The sequence below is a fragment of the Prionailurus bengalensis genome, chromosome A3 (genome assembly GCF_016509475.1).
Source record: "Prionailurus bengalensis isolate Pbe53 chromosome A3, Fcat_Pben_1.1_paternal_pri, whole genome shotgun sequence".
NCBI classification, from domain to species: domain Eukaryota; kingdom Metazoa; phylum Chordata; class Mammalia; order Carnivora; family Felidae; genus Prionailurus; species Prionailurus bengalensis.
In genome coordinates, this window is record NC_057354.1 from 91714424 (window position 1) to 91728699 (window position 14276).

The 14276-nt window shown below is 44.6% G+C and overlaps 1 protein-coding gene across 5 annotated transcripts in view; it reads right to left on the reverse strand.

Moving 5' to 3' along the window:
* The window catches only part of EVA1A (eva-1 homolog A, regulator of programmed cell death), a 47592-nt gene that overhangs the window by 17092 nt on the left and 16224 nt on the right, over positions 1-14276 (reverse strand). For 3 of the 5 annotated variants that reach the window (XM_043603815.1, XM_043603811.1, XM_043603813.1), the window contains exons 2-3: positions 6253-6375; positions 86-256 (exon numbers count right to left, since the gene is read on the reverse strand). In XM_043603815.1, the coding sequence (XP_043459750.1) occupies positions 86-131 (46 nt within the window). In that variant the 5' untranslated portion in view covers positions 132-256; positions 6253-6375. Of the gene's footprint in view, positions 1-85; positions 257-524; positions 823-6252; positions 6376-14276 lie in introns of those variants that run through there. The other 2 variants (XM_043603814.1, XM_043603812.1) reach the window with 2 other exon arrangements.

Here is a 14276-nt window from a genome sequence, read left to right on the forward strand (position 1 = left end):
TCTCTTCGGAGTATAAGGCCATTGATAGCCACTCAGGAGATACCCTCAGCCCTCAACCCTGGCCCAGCCGAGACTGGACAACTACCTGAGACAAAGGAATAGGCCGCCAGGATGTTGCTGAGCAAAGCCATGTCCACACACTCGGCAATCACCAGCTCTGTGCTACGGCAGAAGGGCAGCCTCGACGTGGCATCCAGAGAGAAGCTTCCTGGAAATGCTTCAGCTGGATCAAGGTGGCACCTCCCTCGCTTCTCTTCTGTTTGGAAACACAAAGTAAGTGATGAGAACACATTCTGCTCTTCTGAGGCCATGTTCCAGGTAGCCTGGGCTCAACAACAAAGACCCAGTCCCCTAAATGCCAACCAGCCTTCGCAGCCAGGGATCTGGGGTCTTGTCCTCCTTTGCTCTGCAAGCTTCATGGCTTTCAAGGAAGAAGCAGCTCTGTACATTTATGTTTTTCCTGGACTTTCCCCTCTCTCTTCCCCATCTCCTCCCCGGTTCCCTTTTTAACACTTCTCCCTCACCTTCCCTGCAACTTTCTATTGCATTCTGTCTGGCTCGCCTTGGAAGCACAGCCCATCATTACTTCAACTGCTCATTGTAACCCCAAGCAGCAGCCCACTCCTTGCCTGGCTCTGCTTTCTCCTGCACTAACAGTCCTTGTGTACTTTGATCCGTTTGCCTCATCCTACAGGTCACCAAATGTGTGTCTTTGGCAATGGGTCAGAGCTGACTATCCCAGAACTGCCAGAGTGGTTCCCGTTCTAAAATGCCCACAAGAACTTGGGAGCTTGAGCCCACTCCCTGCCCGCAGTTCCATGACTCCACCTGACCAGGAATGGGCCAACCAAACACACATGCTGCCAACCAGCAGAATGGTCCCACCAGGGTTCAGAACAAGGACTTGGGATCTCCGTGTTAAGTGGCTCAGCCTCCGGCTGCTGGAGCACATCGTCTCTGCAGCTGCTGCTGCTGCAGCTCAGACCTGGCATTCTTATCACCCAGTTCACTCAGCAAAACCCTCGCTGAGATAAAGGGAGAAAGAAGTAGCAAAGACCCTGACAACTCCTATTCAATGCTGCTCTAGGCTGAGGGTGGGGAACTGAGTCACAGTGCGTGGAGGGATGTCAGGTTGGGGAAAGCTAAAGAAGCAGAGGACTCCAGTCCTTGGAGAAGAAGCAGGTTCTCAGGTGGGTCATGGCCTCAGTAACATGGACCACACAAGGGGGCCTGGGGAGCTGCAGTTCCACAGGTGGATGGAATGGGTCACAACAGAGAAGACAACTCACGTTCTGGTGGATTCCAGTGGGCTCAGGGAAAACCAAAGCAAGGAAAGAAAGACCAGTGCACAGGTAAGACAGAAATAACCACAAGGTCGTTGGAGAAGCCAGAGGCCCAGGAGTGGCAGGTTAAGGAGTTGGAGCTTCAGGGGCTGTGAGAGGGGCCGGGTACTGCTGAGGGACCCTGCACCTCTGAGCCAGAGCCCTGGGCCGTAGTCAACAGCCACTGGAGTTCTTAAAAGGTCACAACTATATGATACAAGTGAATAGTTGGAACCACCGCTCTGAGTTCAGAGACTGTTCTGCAGATCTGAGGACTTCAGGACCCAGGAAGAGAGTGAAGTCACTGGGAAATGTCTGAGCATGTAGTGGTGCAAAACTATTTCAGATCCATTCCCTCCTATCTTTCCCCACTAATTCTACCATAGCACAAGTCTCGCCAGTTCATTTCTGGGAGTTTTGCTTCACTTAATCCTTCTGCTAACAAATTCTTCCTGCCCAATCTAGTGCACACTCTCACCAACTGGGCCATCTTGATAAAGTACAAACATAATCACTTCACTCCACAGCCCAGCCCTTCAACTAATCCCCATTAAACTTCTTCGCACAATACACAGACACTTCCACAATATCTGACTTCTACCTTAGCTCCTAATTCATCTCCTCGAGTCTACACCCACACGCATATACACAGAAATGTCAACATGCCTAATGCTCCAACATTACCAGCTTACTTTTAGTTCCCCAAACATATCAAGCTCTTTTATCTTTTCATGCATTTGATCATGCTTTTCCTGTTGTCTAAAATGCCCCCTGCTCCCCTTATCTGTCTGGCAAATGTTTCCTTTAAAAGAATTCAAAAGTCCTATGGCAGTCTCAGAATCCCAATGACTTTCTTTTCCAGAAATAGAAAAATCCATACTAAAGTTCATATGGAATCTCAAGGAATCTCAAGTAGCCAAAAGAATCTGGAAAAAGAACTGCGTTGGAAGTCTCATACTTTCTGATTTCAAAATTTATTACAAAGCTGCAATAATCAAAACAATGTAGTACTGAAATAAAGACAGACATATGGACCAATTGGAATAGAACAGAGAGCTCAGAAATAAACCTTTACATATATGGTCAGATGATTTTCAACAGCAATGCCAAGACCATTCAATGAGGAAAAACAGTCCTTTCAACAAATGGTGTTGAGAAAACTGAGTATCCACCTGCAGAAGAATGAGGTTCAACCCTTACCTTATACCATATTAAAAATTTAACTAGAAATGGGTCAAAGACTTAAATGGAAGAACTAAAATTATACAATTTTTAAGAGAATGCATATGAGAAAAGTTTTATGACACTGGATTTGATAACAATTTCTTAGATAAATGCTGAAAGCACAGGAAACAAAAGTTAAAATAGATAAACTGGGCTACATAAAAACTTAAAACTTCTGTGCATCAAAGGGCGCAATCAGCAAAGTGCAAAGGCAACCCACAAAATGGAAGAAAATATTTGCAAGTAATATATCTGATTGGGGGATAATATGCAGATAATATAAAGAACTCCTAGAAAATCAACAACAAAAAATCAAACAACCTGATTAAAAAATAGGCAAATGACTTGAATAGATATTTCTCCAAAGAAGATACACAAATGATCAATAAACTAATGAAAAGATCCCCAACATCACTAATCACTAGGGAAATGCAAATCAAAACTACAATGAGATACCACCTCACACCCATTAGGATGGCTAGTATAGAAGGAAGGAAGGAAGGAAGGAAGGGAGAGAGGAAGGGAGGGAGGAAGGAAGATGAATGGATAAACAAAATATGGTATATACATACAATGGAATATTACAGACTTAAAAGGAAGAAAATTCTTTTTTTTAAGGTCTTATTTATTTATTTATTTAATATGAAATTTATTGTCAAACTGGTTTCCATACAACACCCAGTGCTCATCCCAACAGGTGCCCTCCTCAATGCCCATCACCCACTTTCCCCTCCCTCCCACCCACCATCAACCCTCAGTTTATTCTCAGTTTTTAAGAGTCTCTTATGGTTTGCCTCCTTTCCTCTCTGTAACTTTTTTCCCCCTTAAAAGGAAGGAAATTCTGACACGTACTACAACATGGATGAACCCCGAGGACATTCTGATAAGTGAAATAAATCAGTCACAAAAGAACTGTAATGAACCAAAATAGTATAGGATTCAACATTTATGAAGTAACTAGAGTAGTCATATTCACAGAGACAGAAAGTAGAATGGTGGCTGCCCGTGGTTAGGGTAAGGGAAGAATTGGAAGTTACTGTTTAGTGGGTACAAGGTACAAAGTTTCAGTTTTGCAAGATGAAAAGTATTCTGGAAATGGATGCTTGCACAACAGTGTAAATGCACTTAATGCCATTGAACTGTAAGTTTAAAATGGTTAAGATGGTAAATTTTGTTTTATATATATTTTACCACAATTTCAAAATAATAGTAATAAGGTGTTAATGAGGTACAACGGTGAATTTTGAAGATTAATCCATTTAAAAAATCCTGCAATCAAATTTTGGTTTCAAGTTAACAGGAATGGTAGCAGAATTATTTTATGCTGATATTAAAATTGAAGTCAATTAAATTCTAATTTATACCACATTATGAATATAGTTTAATTACAAGTAAAAGATGTAATTTCACTTATTAAAAAAGTGGATAGTAAATAATCTATCATATTAAGAGATTCAGAGGAAAACTATATCACATCATTACAGGCAAAAATATGTTTGTGTAAAATTCAATAAATATTCATGATTGAGGGGGCAAAAAAACAAGGTCCACTGCTGTAAAGCTCCAAATCACTCAAACCCTTTTTTTTGGCTATCAAAGTCTTCAAGTATTCTTCTAATATTGCATCTATGATAGTGTAATTGGAGTGATCAGTTTACAGGTTTTCTTCTAGACTGAAAAGGTATCTGATGTATTCTTGTTACCTAAGCATCTAACACGGTGCCTGATGAAAGGAGACTCACAGTAGATGCTGGCTAGCCGAAAACCAAAAAGAGCACTTAGGCATGAGTTTTGTATGCATAAGTCTCTGAAGGTGTTTCTAAGCCACCTAGAACACCAAATGATACCAGGGCTGTGACTGGCTCTGAGTGGGCTGACTTATCACTAAAATTCTTCTGTATCTCCTACTGTGATGGTTAATTTTATGAGTCAACCTGACTGGCTATGGGGTGCCCAGATTAATCATTATTTCTGGGTGTGTGTGTGAGGGTTTTTCCAGATGAGGTTAACATTTGAACCTGTGGACTCACAAAAGTAGACCTCTGTCCCCAACGTGGGTAGGCATTATTCAGTCTGTTTAGGACCTAATGGAATGAAAGGCGGAGGGAGGACAAATCTGACCCTTTTTTCCTGTCTTACTGTTTGGGTGGAGACATCTCATTTCATCTTCTCCAGCTTCAGATTGGATTTTCACCATTGGTTCTCAGGCCTCCATACTTTAACTGAATGATACCACAGGCTCTCTTGGGTCTCCAACTAGCAGATGGCAGATCCTGGGACTTCTCAGTCTCCATAATCACATATATATATATATATATCCTATGAATAGGATATATATACCCTACTGGTTCTGTTTCTCTGGGGAACCCTGATCGATACACCTACCAATATGAAGGTAAGGGGCATGAAGCATTCATCCGCCCCCAAGTACAATTTATGGTCTGTTCCTCAAGGAAGTCCCTTACCACTGGTTAGCTCCTAGAATCAATGATTCTCAACTTTGGGTAGTTTGCCCCCCAGGGCAAATGCAATATGTGGAAATTTGGCAATATGTGGAAACATTTTTGGTTGTCACAATTGCAGTGGGAGGTTGATATTGGCATCTGGTAGGTAGGAGGGAAGGATATGCTAAACATCCTACAATGCACAGGATAGTTCCCCACAACAAAGAACTCAATGGCTCAAAATGGGAATGTATCAAGTTTGAGAAACCCTGTTCTGAAATAAACATCATTCCTTCATTGACCAGTCTAAGTGACTCTCAGTGTTTGTGAACCTCGTGCTCATCACCAGTACCGTCAGGAAGGTGTCAGAGAGAGGGGTTGCTTGGCAGGCCTTGATCAGGACATGAGTGCAAGGTCTGGGCCAACAACTCAATATTCATAGTGACCAGAAGTGAATGGGTTCTTGAAGAATAGTTCACATTAACCAAGCCCTCAAGGGAACACATCAACCAATAGCAGTTTATTAATTCGTAACTGGAGAGTCAACTGGCACAAGAGCTAAATCAGATCCTCTTCTAGACGTGGATCCTGGTGATTATCATGGCAAGGGCAAAACTGCAACCAAGGAGCTGCATATTTTCAAAGACAAGGCTTTCTCCTGGTGATAACCCATCAGATTAATCCCACACTATTCTGGGGAAAATCATGTGTAGAGAGGACACTCCAGGACCAGTCAACCAGAATCACAGCACATTCTCTTTGGGCAGAACCCACCAGTTCTTACAATTCTTACTCTCTGACAGCTTTCTTTCATCCCTGACCCAAAGCTCCTTCTCCTGATTACCGACTAACTGCAACACAATTGAAAAACCACAGCTTCTGCCCATCACTTACATCTCATAATTTTGTCTCCCTAAACACATGCTAATCTCTTGATGAAGATGACAGCCTGTCTATGAGCACCATCTCGTAGACTGAATGGCTAATTATATGTATCATATGCTATTTTCACTGGCTTCCATTCTAGAGGCAACCTCATTTCCAGTGGTACAAAATCATATTCTCTGGAACCTTGAGTCTACTCATTTATAGTGAGTGTAATCACTGAATGTATAAAATGGAATGTGCCAGGTGATGATACGTTTCATCTTATACTTTAGTAGCAGCAATGAGTAGGCTCTGGTGTGTTAGCCCCCATGCAGGTTACTATCTTATTACATAGTGTGCAGAGGGTAGTAAAAACTCGTTATCCCCTTAGCTACCTGGGGAGAGATGTGCTGTCAGGAACAGAGGATTATCTGGCAAAAACAGTTCATCCCTGCTGACGCTGGTGTGAGGCAGTAAAGGTTCTGAAACTTGGTTGGCCTCAGTTGGCTTCTCAAGTTCTGAAAGAAAAGAGAAATGGCACAGAAAACATCAGAAAGACATCACATGCTCAGGAGACCACATCATGCCTTAGACCTAGTGTCGTCACGCACCTCACAGAGAAGCCCAGATGATGTTTACCTGGACCTCTGAAAAGATGGAATAGCATCTCTGGAGAGGATAAAGCCCACTGCCAGACTTTAATGTGGAATTTGAACCAGACAGCCAAAGAAGCTAAACTCCCAAGTTCATATAAAGGGAAGCAAGGGGTAAAAGATCAGAGATGCTTGCTTCCTCTTTCCTCCAGTCAGCCAAAGCCCACAAAACAGCCAGAATGGGATGTGTCCACGTGGCCCCTCACCACTGAAATTTTCAGGCCAGCATCTCCCTGGAACAGGAAGGGAGGAAATTCGGTTCCCAGATAGCAGTGCCCAGATGGGCCATGAAATGAAGCCTCATGCAGCTCTATGTAGGTACAAAAAACCTGGAAATGCTGATGTGTGACTTCGCACAGCCAGAAGTCTCAAGGCCTCAAGCTATGTTCAGCCCAGCTAGGGAGGCCAGCGGGAGTCCCTGAAACAACTGAATCCCACACAGCTTCTTTATGTTGCCAGCTTCACTGAAAAGTGTGCAGAAGGACTGGAGTCCATCCCAGAGTCCCTCTGCTCCACGCCTACACACCGTACCCACCCATTCGGTTGTCCGCACCACTTCCTGCCGACTCCTGCCACATGTGACTTCTGCTGGTTTATTTATGTCTCATAGATACTTATCCCAGCTGCCTCAGCCTCACAGAGAATTTGTGGCACCTTCCTATCTCCATTTGCCTCGTGAAGAAATTAAGGGCAAGAACAAAAAGGAAACTTGAAGCACAGAACTGATAGCTCTTTAGAGACTCAGGCACCAAAGGGTGGAAGCAGGTCTTTGATGCCCACTCACCCTCCCCTCTACACTAGTGAAAACCACGCAAGAGCTGACGCCAACTTGGCCACATGGAGTCTGAGATGCAAAGGCTTGAATGGAAAAAGAGCTCCTACACCACAGGATGGGAAGAGGATACACATGGTCCCAGAGAAATTATTGCACAGAGAGAAACCTGCTTTTCTCTGCAGGACTGATAAACACCGTGACACATCCAACATGCTAGCCTACCAGCCACTTGGCTTCCTTTGCTCCATCAAACTTCCCCTCCAACCCACTGCAGCAAACCATTTCCAGGGACACATCTGGAAAGGCGCCACCTCTGAAATCTGGGCTGGGAGCTCCTTAAGAGCAGGGACCATGTCTTCATTCTGCTCTTTGTTCCTAGGCCCTCCCATAGTGACTATGGGTGACTGACTCACACTCAGAAATCCCACTCTCCAACCAGAACCAGAACCTTATATCTTCCTACTTCTTTCACCACCGGAATCAAGGATGAGGCAGAGAATTCTTAGGCTTGACACCAAAATTACATTCCAAAACAGGGAAAATTGATAACTTGGACACCATCAAAATTAAACACATTTCCTCTGTGTTAAGAGGATGAAAAGACAAACTATAGGGTTGGGGGTGGGGGTGGATTTGCAAATTATTTATCTGCCAAAAGGAATAGTATGTAGAATATATAAAGAATCTTCAAAAATAGTGACAACATCAAATGTTGATAAGGATGTAGAAAAATGGATCACTCATACATTGTTCATGGAAATGTAAAATGCAACAGCCACTACAGAAAACAATTTGGCAGTTTCTTAAAAAACATACAAACATACAACCAGCAACTGCATTGCTCCTTGGCATTTATCTCAGAGACATGAAGACTTAGGTTCACACAAAATCCACATAGGTATTTATAGCAGCTGTATTTGTAATAGCTCCAAACTGGAAACAACCCAAATTTCCTACAATGAGTGAATATTTAAACAAAATGTGGTACATCCATGACATAGGATACCACTCAGAAAAACAAAACAAAACAAAACAAAATCTTAACTCATGCAACAACCTGGATGAATCTCCAAAAAATTATGCTGAGTGAAAAAATTCAACTTCAGAAGGTTGCATATTGTATGGTTTCACTTATATAAGATTCTTGTAGTGTCAGATTATAGAAATGGGGAACGAATTAGTGGTTTCAGGGGCTAAGGAGGGGGTGGGGTCAGAAGAATGGTGAGCACAGCTATAAGAGAGAAACAGGGGGAGGCTTGTGATGATGGGAATGTGACTGTATCAGTGACAACATCCTGGCTGTGGTCATTGTACTACAGTCTTGCAAATTTTTATCATTAGGGAAACTGGTTCAATGGAACATAGTCTCCCTGTATTATTTCTTAAAATTGCATGTAAATCTGAAACCGTCTCCAGAGTCATCCTGAATCATAATTTTCACATTAAAGTTTAAAAAGCATGAATCCAAAGACTCAACCAAGATATCAGGGGAAATTCAAAATTCTTTCTTATAAGCAACAGTAGAAAGGAAGAGAATTTCATCTGGGGAAATCTTGGAGAATGAGGTGGTGAGAGTTTCCTTCTTCTAGAATATGAAGGGATTATGCAGAAGAAATTAGACTTGGTTCATGCAGCACCAATGAACAGAACACAGGCTAATGTAGGGAAAACCTCATAAGCTTCAGGATCAGGCCTGAATTTAAACCTCAGCTCCACCATCCCCAATCTTTAAGACTGAGACAAGTTAGTTGACCTTATCATTAAAATGAGGCTGATTCCTATTTCAACTCATCAGTCAGCATGGAAGCAGAGAAACAGAAACTGTTTCAAGTATTTTCAACAGAAAGAATTTAATGCAGGGAACTGATTACAATGGTAAAGATAGAAATGCAGGTGGAAGGTGAGAGAGAGGCTGAAATGTGAAGCCTCACTTAAGAAATGACAAATTCGAGGGTTAAAGTACTTCTGAAATTGACATGACTTTTAAAGCTTATTTATTTTGAGACAGAGAGCAGTGGAAGGGCAGAGAGAGAAGAAGAGAGAGAATCCTAAGCAGGCTCCTCACTATCAGCAAGGAGCCCGATGTGGGGCTTGAACTCATGAACTGTGAGATCATGACCTAAGCTGAAATCAAGAGTTGGACACTTAATCAACTAAGCCACCCAGGCACCCCTCAAATTGACATGAGTTTTAAAAGATGAAATTAGGGGCGCCTGGGTGGCGCAGTCGGTTGGGCGTCCGACTTCGGCCAGGTCACGATCTCACGGTCTGTGGGTTCGAGCCCCGCGTCGGGCTCTGGGCTGGTGGCTCGGAGCCTGGAGCCTGTTTCCGATTCTGTGTCTCCCTCTCTCTCTGCCCCTCCCCCGTTCATGCTCTGTCTCTCTCTGTCCTAAAAATAAATGTTGAAAAAAAAAATTAAAAAAAAAAAAAGATTTAAAAGATGAAATTAGTTGGAGTAAGGTTGTATGGGGTGGGACCATGAGGCAATCGAGAGAGTAGCAAAATTGGACAGCAGACAGTTGAAGGGACAAAGGGAGGACGCAGTGTTGCCCAAGAGCCGGGTCACCAGGAAGAATCTGGAATCACAGAGATGTGGCCACTACTAGAAGAGATGCTTGAGGAAGAGACGGAGGGAGAAAACACTGGCTTCCTCCTTTCCTCTACCCTCTAACGTCCCAGTGGTGTCTCCATGGGCCAAACCCAGCAGGAAACCAGAGCACCCTTGAGGCTGAGCAAGGCAGCCTGCAGGTTGGCTCCTGCTGTCCAAGATAGAACAGGGATCAGAAGGCAAATAGGCCCAGTCTGGTGCACTTCTGGGTGTTTGTGAGGATACAGAGTATGTAAATGCCTGGCACATAGTAGGTGCTCAATAAATAGTAATTCCAACTTTTATGTGCCGGTGTTATATGATAAGCATTTAGAAGCACATTTTCTCATCACTTTATATCTAAATATATAGTAACACAAGCTGGGATATCTGGCTCATGCCACATGGACTCTGCCAAGAGTGCTTTTTTTTTTTTTTTTCCAAATGGGCTACATATCTGAGAAATGTGAAAAGCAGCCCTGTCCTAGAGTTTCATTGTATAAAGCAAATGTTGAATTTCCACAGCTGCTGGCTTCTGCCTACCCAGAGGAATAGTTTCAGTGAAATATTAATCTCGTAGAAAGCCACACTGGGGTAAGACTGCACAGTAATTCAAGCAGCATGTGCAAAATTTATTTAGTGTTGGCCAGGGATGGTTTTAATTATGTGAAGTCTTCAGAATGAGAAGAAAGTGACTGAAGATGCTTGACTAAATCAGTCACAGAGGCTCTGGATGCTCCCAGCACCCTCCCCAGTTTCGGTTTATTTCTGCAGGCCCCAAACCACAAACACAAAGGAAGCTTCCATGGAACAGGATTACAGCACTGCCAGCACCCAGGTGCAACCAGCAGCAGAAATGGCCAAGACAGGAAACATCAGCACCAGCAGCGCAGAGACCTCCATGTAAGTGAAGGTCAGGTGTCCAGGTGTGGGAGGATAACCAGGGCGGGACAGAGGGAGGCAGGATGCAAGATGCTTTCATCAAAGGTCCCAGGTGGATGCAGGGTGCAGAGTGTGCTTGCTGTGCACCTGCTGGACACCTCTCATTTCCTAGAAGTCACTTGGGGAGGTATGGTGTTGCACTTGAAGTAGCACTTGGGAGCTGAGAGAGGGCCTGTACCCATCCCTAAGGACCATAGGTGCCCTGAGGACTGGGCTTTGCAGACAGCAAAGTGGAGCCAGTCCTGTGGGCCTTAAAAATAGGCACCGGCCAGAAGCCACAAGGTGTCCCCTAAGCTGGTGGGAAAAAAAAAAAAAAAAAAAAAAACCCGGGAAGGCAGCCTCCAGGGCCCTACCACCAGCCTGGAGACAGGGGCTTCTGGTCCAGGAAGGCCTAGATGAGTGAGAAATAAGAAAGAGAACACAAATTTGCAAAGGAGATGGATGAGCAAAGGCTGGTCCTGTGAGGGCTTGGAGATGAACAACAAGGTTCTCATCATCAGCCCTAGGTCAGCCCATCAGGGGGTCAGTATTTAGTGCCTCAAGTCAGATAAGGTGCCAAAGCCAGGCTGGTCGTAGCTGAGAGGAGTGACCTGACAGAGGAGTCCAAAACACTGAGGTTGGACGAGGGGGAATGGGAGTCTCCACTTGGATTTGCCAGATATCTCTCCAGCCCATTGTGTCCTGAATTCATTCCTCGCCCACCCGTTTCCTCTTTTCTGTGCAGTGTTCATAATATCCTGAACCTCCCAATCACTCGGGTTCAAACTTGGGGGTTATCATGAGCCCTTCCTCTCCCTTGCCCTGAAAATTCTACCTCCTCTCCCTTCTGACTCTCCGTGCTCTCGGCCACTTGCCTAACTCAAAAAAGCCTCCCACCCAACCCCCTGCACCCCCTCGCCAGCATCATACACAGGAGCCAGGCTGAGCACTAGGAAACTGTTCTACTAATGCCACTCCTCTGTCCTAAAATCATCTCCTACACAGTAAAACTCTTTCCAATAACAGGCAAATGTCAAGCAAATAGAATCACTCTCTTCTTTGTATACTTCCCAACCAGTTCCACCTCTGGGTTTTACTCTGCTAAATGTACTTCTCTACATTATTGCATTTCTGAGTCCTACCCATCCTTCAGGATCCACATCACATCACCTCCTGCAAGAACATTCTTTGATCTTCCCCTGCATACATAATTGTTCTCCCTTTTGGACTTCTATAACCCTGTGTGCCAATCTTCTGCATATAGTAAGAGTGTGTGCTTTTTAAAAAATATTTTGCACTAGGCTATAAGCTGTTTGAAAAGAGGGGCCTTCCATCATATTCTCCTTCATGGAGGAAGTATAGGAAAACCCTGGAACATAAAGTCTGTCCAGTTTGTAATAAATGTAAAGAAGTGTGGGGGAATACCACTGGAAAGGAAGAAAGCAAGACTGGAGTCATGCTGTGATCCTGGAGTGATAACTGCAGGTACTTGGGAATCATCAGTTGGTATGTGCCCTGACGAAGCATACCAAATGTAGAGGAAAAGGTCCATGGCTGGACTCTAGAGGGAACCAGCCTGCCAGTGTCAGTTGCAGAAAGAAGAAACTGTCATGTGGACTGGCAGGAAGTGGTCAGACAGAATCACAACATTCCTACCACACTGGGCCTGAAAAGAATTCCAGCCCTGTTGGTCAGCCATACTGACATGTCTTGAATCTCTGACCGAATCCTGTGTGGCTTTCTCTTTGGAACTGCAAGTAAGGGGCACCTGGGTGGCACAGCTGGTTAAGCCTCTGACTTCAGCTCCGGTCACGATCTCACAGTTCATGAGTTTGAGCCCCGTGTCAGGCTCTGTGCTGACAGCTCAGAGCCTGGAGTCTGCTTCAGATTCTGTGACTCCCTCTTTCTCTGTCCCTCCCCCACTCACACTGTCTGTCTGTTTGTCTGTCTGTCTCTCTCTCTCTCCCCAAAATAAGTAAACATTAAAAAAAAAAAATTGCAAGTAGGGCTGGACATGTGGGCAGACTTGTGGATCCTTAATCAAGACCATCATTAAAAAAGGCGATCCACTTGCCATGTTATTCCTAACCAGTATTCCTCACACAGAGGCTTTGGTCCACCACCAGAGGCACTTCCCCCAAGTCCAGGCTATCTGAGGCATCTGCAAATGTGGGGAACTCAGAAATAACGCCCCACCGAGGAACATGCAAATGGGAACAAGACACGTTCCTAGTCATCTGATTCTTTTTTGTGTGGGCCTCCTGGTCCCAAGCTGACTTCTCCGTTCACTACAGTTAACATCAGAGGATAGATCAGAAGGGTGGAGCAAAATCCCTGAGTTCAGGGAGTCTGCAAGGCCAGTTTAGTCCCTCGGGGAGATGAAGGAATGAGAAAGTCTAGGTAGGGGGTGTGCCAGCCTTCCTTGGCAGGAACCACGTCAGTCCTTGGAGGCAGGCAGCTTCCACCTGAGCCCTTCCTGATGGCTATTTGCCAGGGGCAGCTAGTCCCACAGCCACACAGGACCTGCTCTGTGCCACTGCAGTTCAAGTCAAACACAAGGCTTGAGCATCTGGAAGGTGAACATTCCTGAGCAGGGCAGACGTCTCTCTGATTCCAACAGGGAGGCCCTCCCAAGCCAGCTCCAGCAGCTTCCCTGAAACCACAGCTGTCTTACACCTTACTCTGATACACTGGAGCCCAACCTACATGTTTCGAAGGTTCTACAAATGTTTGAATCAAATTACATTTTTAAAAATGTTTTTCAAACCAGAAGCAGATACAGTCACATGTGTGATAGGCCAAGCGTGAACAATCGCAGACCCCATGAGCTACAGGTCAACACACTCATGCTCACTTCGGAATAAAGGTTCTCCTGCCAAAACCGTGCATATGTTTGAACACATGTAATTAATTAGGAAAGCTGCAGTTCCAAAAAATGTCTTTTAACAATTCAGACCGCAGCAAGTCTCCTCATGCTGCAAAATCGGATGTGTAGATACTGCCACCCTGGCTCACGTGGGCCATGCTCAGTTAAATGCCAGGCAACCCTCAGGGGAACCATGGAGTGCTTGCTCATATAAAGATCTAAGAGTGAACGGTACAGCAAGGAGTGACCACACAACATGCTGCACCGTGTATCACTGGCAGCTTTAGTGCTTGTTTTAGCCTCAGAGTGCTCGGCAAGCTTTTGGGGGGGCACCTGGGTGGCTCAGTCAGTGGAGCATCCGACTTCGGCTCAGGTGATGATCTTGCGGTTCATGAGTTCAAGCCCCACGTCGGGCTCTGTGCTGACAGCTCAGAGCCTGGGGCCTGCTTCAGATTCTGTGTCTCCCTCTCTCTCTGCCCCTCCCCTGCTTGCACTCTGTCTCTCTCTCTCAAAACAAAACAAAACAAAACAAAACAAACAAAAAAACAAAAAACAAATACACATTTAAAAAATTATTTTTAGAGTTCTCGGCAGGCTCTTAAAATACCAACTCAGCA